General features: G+C 41.5%; 2 protein-coding genes across 2 annotated transcripts; both read right to left on the reverse strand.

The window, feature by feature from the left end:
- Positions 1 to 4770: 4770 nt before the first annotated feature.
- On the reverse strand, positions 4771 to 6090 carry LOC132564270 (acetylornithine aminotransferase-like). Its single transcript, XM_060228942.1, has one exon. It carries the CDS (start codon positions 6088 to 6090, stop codon positions 4771 to 4773), a length of 1320 nt encoding a protein of 439 aa, XP_060084925.1.
- Positions 6091 to 6110: 20 nt separating this feature from the next.
- On the reverse strand, positions 6111 to 6887 carry LOC132564271 (acetylglutamate kinase-like). The gene has a single exon (XM_060228943.1). The coding sequence runs from the start codon at positions 6885 to 6887 to the stop codon at positions 6111 to 6113; it is 777 nt and encodes a 258-aa protein (XP_060084926.1).
- Positions 6888 to 8155: the final 1268 nt, after the last annotated feature.

The following is an 8155-nucleotide window of genomic DNA, read 5'->3' on the forward strand; positions in this document are numbered from 1 at the left end:
GGGAGGTGCCAGTGGGCAAGCATTCCTATGGTCTCAGTAATGATGATTTGCAACGTTATTATGATAATAATATAACACTTATCATTACTATTGACTGTGGTATAAGCAATCATCAAGAGATTGACTTTATATCTTCGAAGGGCGTTGATGTGCTGCTCTTTGATCATCATGACCCTAGAGCTACTATACCCAATGCGCACACTGTACTAGATGCAAAAATAGAAGGGCAGAATTATCCGTATCTCTATATTTGTGCTGCAGCACTAGCGTACAAGGTATACAGTGCCTTACTTTTTTCGCAAACAGAGTGGTATCAGCAAGAGGTATGCCTACTGCATGCAGTTCCTATGCACCAAGCACTCAATATAGAATTAATCTGTGTACGAAATCTTACCTGCAAGTGGAAGCGAACTATTACTGTAAGCAAAGATATGCCACATGCAGCAGAAGAGCTAGCAAGAGCCGTGGGAGATCTGGCTCTTTTTACTTATAATGCAAAGCAGCAGATGCAGCTACTCAATAAATTTCTTGGCAATTCATTAGAAATATACTTAAGCGATTTGCAAGAACAGTGTGAACAGCAATTCCCTTCAAGCAAAGGGAAGTCCTTACTGCAAATAAGAGAGAAAGAGCAGTATACCAAGTACAGCGAAAAGACCCTACAGGAAATTGATGTACTCTTTCTCATTTTTTATCGAATGATGATGAAAACACTTCGTTGCTTTGCAGAGTCTGAGGAAGATGTAATGGATTTAGTAGCCTTGGCAACTGTAGCGGATATTATGCCCTTACATAACGAAAATCGCATCCTCATAAAACGAGGTCTTTCTGTGTTGTCAACACAGCCCAACCAAGGACTACTGGCACTACTGAGAGAATTAAAGCATCATGACAAAAAAATTGAAAGCCAAACATTAGCGTGGAAATTAGCCCCGGTGATAAACGCGGCTGGGAGACTAGGCAAGGCAGATACAGCAGTAGAATTATTGCTCTGTCAAGAGGAACAAGAAACAGAGTCTCTTGCCAAAACGCTTATGGATTTCAATAAGCAACGTATATCGCAGATGGATGGCATAAAAAAACAAATATATGCTACAGCACAAGAAAAATTAGAGTATTACAAAGACTTTATTCTACTACATAATGTACAGATTCCATTTTCTTTCACAGGCTCTGTGGCAAATACCCTGCTTCGTACCCACCGCGTTCCCACAATAATTATTACTCAACGAACAGAGGGCGTTATGAGCGGCTCTATTCGCTGCGACTCTTTTATGAATGCAAGCGCACTTATAGAAAGCATGAGAGACTTGCTTATTGATGGGGGTGGGCATAGTGCTGCTGGGGGTTTCTCCTTTGAGGATGCACAGCACGAAAACGTTATGCGTTTTCTAGAAGAGCATGTAAGAGAGTATATAGTAAGCGAGGAAGAGGGAGCGACGGAGAATGTTGAAATTGACCTGGAGCTTCCACAACATTATTTTAATATTAATGAACTAAAAACTCTTGCGCAGACCCTAGAGCCGTATGGAGAAAAATGGCAGCAGATTCGTATCTTACTAAAAGCTGTAGAACTGGATAGAGTAGATGTCATTGGGAGCTCCTTACAGCATATCAAGCTTATCCTTAAAATTAGAGAATACAAAGTAGTCGCCTTGATGTGGAATTACTCTGAATTTTCAGTTACGTATGAGCAGCTAAAAAATACACGTACTTTATCATTGCTTGCACACATTAAGCTTGATACATATAATGGCATAGAACAATTTACTTTTATTGTAAAAAATCTCATGTTTGATTTGGAGCAATGAAAAACAAAATAACAAACATAGATGTTTTTTCTCGGGTCATTAAATACATGAAAGAAGCATGAAAGAGCGAACAATAATATTCTTGCTGTTTCTCTGTACATGCACACTATATGCATTACTATGCACAGAGGTATTTGCACAGAGCACAGGTGTAGCCACAAGTCAGCTTCTACTTGAAAAACAACTGCATCTTAGCATAGATCGTATACCTTTTTTGCACAGAAATACCGCGACAGCATTGGAATGTATAACAGGAGAAGTAATTGCGGTTGTGTTTAGCAAGCAGGTTCAGACTCGTCATCATGTTCAGTTGCAGCACAAAAAGGAAACAATACTCACTGCTCCTATTCTTGTAAAAGAAGAAAGGCAATTTGCAGTACTTGGTATTCCAAGCACATTAGAAACGGGGTCGTATGTTCTTGCGTTGGCTGATAATAACGGTCTTATCGAAAAGACGAGTACACTCATATTTATTAGAAAACGTGATGTGGAAGTGGAAGATATTACACTGAGTACTGTGCTAAGCAAAAGAAGAAAGACGCCCCCTAGCCCAAGAGTTATAAAAGAAGCCCGTACTTTGTGGAGCATTACTGCAGAGCTACGTGAAAATGATTACTTTGCCTTCGATCAATATATCTTCCCACTTAAGAAATACACATATGTCACTGGGCTATATTCTCAGGCGAGACGCTTTATGGATCAAGCGGGCTCATTGATAGATAAGACTATACATGGGGGCGTGGATATTGCTGCCCCTATGGGGACAGAAGTGCTTGCTTCTGCTCATGGCAGGGTGGTATTTGCAGACCACAGGCAAGTAACAGGTAATACCGTGGCTATTTCTCATTTTCCAGGACATTACACATTATACTATCATCTGAGTAGCATAGATGTAGTAGAAGGGGATGTAGTAAGGGCAGAAGACACAATAGGAAGGGTAGGGAACACAGGTTTTTCCACCGCATCTCACCTTCACTGGGAATATAGGGTAAATAACGTAAGAGTCGATCCCTTGTTGGGCATGGGGGTGCTTGACAAAGTCTTCGTAATAGATGTACAGTAATATATGTAGGTAGTGTATCTATAAAGAATGCGCTAAAATAAATAAAGGAGGTATGTAATAGCACATATAGAGGTGGGAACAAATGAACCGATAGAAAAAGCAATTAAGCGCTTTAAGCGTTTAGTTGATAGAGAAGGTATTATTCGAGAATGGAAAAAAAGAGAATATTATGAAAAACCTTCGACTATTCGTAATAAAAAGAAAAAGACCCTGGAACGAAAGATAATAAAAAAATTACGTAAAGCTAAGCCATTTTTTTATAACAACTAACTAGTAGCACTAGAGATAGTGTAGTAAACACGTATATGTTACTTATGAATACGTATTTCTCAACCGCTTACAGTGCAATATGCCTTGCTATTGTGGTGCTGTGTTTCTCTTGTAGCAGTGCAGATCCAGTTATCTACGATATGAAATGGAGCTTGCAGATTCATAGTCATATGAATGGCGAGATCTACGAAAAGCTTTCAGTTCATATTTTAGCTGATGACGAAGATGGCTTCGACGAGATCTACGAGTTATATGTCGTACACGATGAAAGCGAGAGATACTGGCGAATAACAAAGGACGAATGGCAGATCCTAGACATTGAAGGTGTACAGTGGATACTTGTCAGCACCATTGTTCCAGAGAACTACCACATCATGCCGCGAGGAAAATACCGAGTAATGATATTGGATTTTTCAGGGTTCCGGGATGAAAAAACGTTTTTTATCACATATAACTACCCCCGCTCACTGCTTGCTCAGGGGGATGTGTATTCGTTAGATGAGAAAAGATCTATTCAAAAACGCTATTTTCCATTTTTAAGAAAACTCAACAAGAGTAGCTACGTCCCACTTATAGACAAAGCACATGCAGAGCAAATATCTGGAGACCTTTTTCTCCAATTACAGCACCCAGACCAAGTAGTAAACAGCGAAAGAAACCCACTTACAGAGTCTCGCAGATTACTGATATCTCAGTTTGGGAAAAACGGAGCACTCTTTCGTATTGAGCCCAACAAAAAGCTTGTGCTTAGTTCGGAAGCGACAGTTGGATTTAAGGCCTACCTTCATTATCGCCTCGAAGATGCTGTCACTTTTTCAAGTGGCCCCTACACTATAGGATTGGATAAAGGCGTGCGTATTTTTACCGAAGATATAAGTAAGATTGTTGATGAATACTCTAAGAACCCATAAGCACATCTGTGTTTTTGCAATAAGTACAATAAGCATGCTATTTCTCGTTCCTGCTCTACCAGCTCAGTCGGAGTACTGGTGGTCAGTGGCAAGAAATCAAGTGCTTGCAAAGAATTATAACGAGGCCACAGTGTTCTATGCACAGGCCGTCACTCTTTTTCCTGCTGATGCGTTGCTACGTGCAGAATATGCATATACGCTGCAGCGGGCAAATAGAATACAAGATGCGATAAACGAATACTATACCGCTATTGGTCTTCAAAATATAACGAGCGATGAAATAAGTAGCATAAAGTTTAATATCGCTGTAGCCTATGCTCAATTAGAGGAATACAAGAAATCATACGCTGGTTTTACCGAGCTTATCAAAAGAAATCCTGGGTATTCTGAGGCATTGCTTAACAGAGCAAATCTTGGGGTAATAATGAAAAATTATCGCCAAGCAAAAGACGATTATGTGGCATATTCCCAGCTTATCCCAGAGCAGGAGCTTGGTGCTAATGTACAAGATATGATTGCAGCCCTAGAAAAATACGCTGTACTTCCCACGACAGGAACGCTAGATAAGGAAGCCTATAACAAGAAAAAACGCTACGAAGAAGAACTCAACCGCTATCTTCATTCCTTAGAACAAGATCCCATGTTTCTCCCAAATTCTTTCCTAGGAGAAGAATAGGTAAGGAGAAACGCACACTTTTGTGTTGCTTTTGTGTAGCTACAGCAGCTCACTCAACACTGTGCCCAGTATCTGCATAGCTTTGCGCATTGTTGTGTGGCTACAGTTAAGTGATGGTGCTATGCGAAGTCCATCGCTCCCCGTACGAAGAATAAGCAAACCTTTCTCTCTGCATCTACTCAGTATTGCTGGAATAGTACTACTATCCAGTTTCTTATCGAGGCGAATACCCCGAAGGTGTCCAGCACCCAGCACACTAAGACCACTGTGCTGCACACAGATATCTTGCAGCATAGCGTATAGCTGCTGAGCTGATGTGTTTCGCTTTTCTTGAAACTTCTGAGATCTCAGTACAGAGAGTGTTGCGAGGGCGACTGCTGCAACAAGGGGGTTCCCGCCAAGGGTGCTCCCATGGTCGCCAACGCGTAGCATGTCTTGAATGTCTTTACGATATAGTACAGCTGCAGCGGGTAAGCCCCCACCCAGTGCTTTTGCAAGCGTTATGATATCTGGGCGAAGCCCATAAAGTGTAGAGGCAAATGCAGAACCACAGCGATATAGTCCTGTTTGCACTTCATCAGCGATAATAAGGAAGTGAAATTTCCTTGCCAGAGCGTGCAGTGTGTGTGCCATCTTATTATCGATACTGCTAAGACCCCCCTCTCCCTGTATAAGCTCTACTATTACAGCAGCAGTATTTTCGTCTATTGCTGCTCCTAGAGCATCGCAATCATTATACGGAACATGAATACAGTTAGGAAGAAGTGGGGCAAAGGCATGACGGTATTGTTCCTGTCCAGTTACCGACAGTGCTCCCAAGGTTCTTCCATGGAAAGAATTGTGAAAGGAAACAAAAACGTTCTTTTTCTTCTTATTTTTGCGATATGCAGCAAGACGGGCAAACTTGAGTGCTGCTTCATTAGCTTCGGTACCACTATTGCATAGAAAACATGCAGAAAAAGGGTTCTGCAAGATACTGGTATCGCCTCTAGAAGAAAATTCCGTGCATGCAAGTGTGGCGAGCTCCTTTGCTAGGGCAATGTATGCTTCACTTGCGAACAAATTTGAACAGTGCATTATTTTTTTTGATTGTATGTGTATGGCGCGGAGTATACTAGGATGAGAATGACCAAGAGATTGCACTGCAATCCCCCCACAGAAATCTATGTAGACAGCACCAGCGGTATCCCACACACGATCACCTTTTGCTTTACTCAGGACTATATCAGGAGCATAAACGCTAGGGAGAAAAGAAGAGTTTTGCTTCGCTGTATCTGCTGTATGCATAGTAGTATGGGCGCTCGATATATCTACAGCACCGTTATTGCCTGTTCTCCTTGTGTGGTTTCTATGAGTCATGTGCGTTGTGCCACATTGTGTTACTCAATGCGTGTCCCTTGCCTACCCTGTAGCAACTCTAGAAAATCTCTTTGCTTCGTGTAGTTTCCTATACACACCTGCTCTACTTTGGATTCTTTCGCCTTGCACGCTGAAAGAACCTTTACTCTCATTCCAAATTCAATAACACCACTCTGTGTTAATGTTGTAGCTTTCTCTCTCCCCATACTAGGCAGCAGGCGCTGTTCTTCCATAACTCCCTCTACATCAGAAATAAAGATAAGAGCATCCGCACGAGCTGCTATTGCGAGTTCTGAAGCAAGCTCATCGGCGTTTATATTAAGAGCACGAGCCTTCCCGTCACTTGCAACTGAATTTATAACTGGAACATAGTGCTGTTCCAGCAGTAGCAAGGGCAGTGTTGGATCGCAGGAAAGCACCGTACCTGTATGGCTATCCCCGCTATGCCCGCTATGTACTTGTGCCAGCACCATTGCTCCGGCACTTGCACTCAATCCTATTGCAGGTATTTGCAATGTCAGACATGCATGGACGAGGTCGCTGCTTAATTGACCCGCAAGTATACGTTGTGTAGCCTGCATAGCACTAGCAGAGGTACTACGATTCCCATGCTCATCAAACGAGAATTGTATGTTATGCTTTCTGCAATACTTACTGAGTGTGGCTCCGCCTCCATGCACAATAATGTAGCGACTCTTGTTATTTGTGCAATAGCCGTGCAGCTCAGAGAGAAATAGCATAAGAAGCTTTTTATCACTAAGTAACGAACCACTTATCTTCACTAAAGTAAGGTGCATGTATACAGTATATGCTATTGTATATAATAATTATGGTTTGTTTGCATCCGTATATTGTGTTTGTAAGCACCAGGTCTATCACGTTCTATGATGTAGGCAATGTAGGTGCTGTAAGCAGCCATATATAGCATGCGTACACTAAAAAGGGCAGTATAGATAACATATGTATTGTACATTACAGTATAGGCAACGACAGCTCACGCTAACAATAACAGGTGTATTCTTCCTCTTCTTGTCTTCTGTTACTCATGCAGAGTATCGCAGTTGGGAATCTGAAGCCCCCTACGAGGCTTGGTATTCTCATGTAGAAGGCGGTTTTATGTATTTATATGAACTGCAAGATACCGACTTTGTTCTAGATTTGATAGATGTTGCGCATACCTATAAGAAGGAGATACAGCATATGTTTCAGAATTATCTTCCCCAAAATCACATAGTCCCTGTTATTATCAACGGAAGAGCTCAGTATCCCAACGGCTTCTTCACAAGCTTTCCTCACGCTATTATAGTGCACACTGCATCTCTAGGGAACACAAAAGTTGACGAAAGCTGGATACGTTATGTTTTTATTCATGAGTTTGCACACTATCTTCATATATTCGCCTCTGAGGGCGTAGCTGCAGAATTTGCGACAATCTTTGGTACTGGTGCAATGAGTATTAATGCCTTGTATCTACCTCTCTGGCTTATTGAAGGCCTAGCAGTGCATGTAGAGAGCGAATTTTTCTCTTCTGGGCGCCTCAATGATCCTTTCTTTATACTTCCCACAAGGGCAGATATACTCCTCCACACCTTACCCGCATACAACATTTCTTCCTTACCTACAAGTTTTGAAGTGCAATTTGGAAAAATATATCAGTATGGTGGTTTTCTGTTTCGTCATATGAGTGAAACATATGGTATTGATATGTTTATTGATAGCTGGAAGCAGTACCTCCATTCTCCTATTCTCTTTGAAAGAAAGGTAGAAGAACAGTATGGTGTAAGCTTAGAGAGCATACATAACGATATGAGGAGAACATTATACAAGCGCTTTATATCAGAATCGGGAAGCTTCCCACGCGGTGAACGTATACACACTAGAAGCAGTGAGGATGAGATGCTGTCCCTTGTAGGCAATACAAAAGATGGGGTAGTGTTTTATGCTTCTGGTGCGTCTCAGAAACGAAGATTTATGCTCTATAATTCCGAGTCAAAAAGCGTTAAAGAGTTAGTAAGTGTCCCCGTACAAACAACATTCTTTGGTACAGGATTTTCTGATATAAGCT

This window comes from Ylistrum balloti, unplaced genomic scaffold (assembly GCF_031769215.1).
Source record: "Ylistrum balloti isolate Yb309-2 unplaced genomic scaffold, AGI_CSIRO_Ybal_v1 Utg372114, whole genome shotgun sequence".
Classification (NCBI taxonomy): Eukaryota; Metazoa; Mollusca; class Bivalvia; order Pectinida; family Pectinidae; genus Ylistrum; species Ylistrum balloti.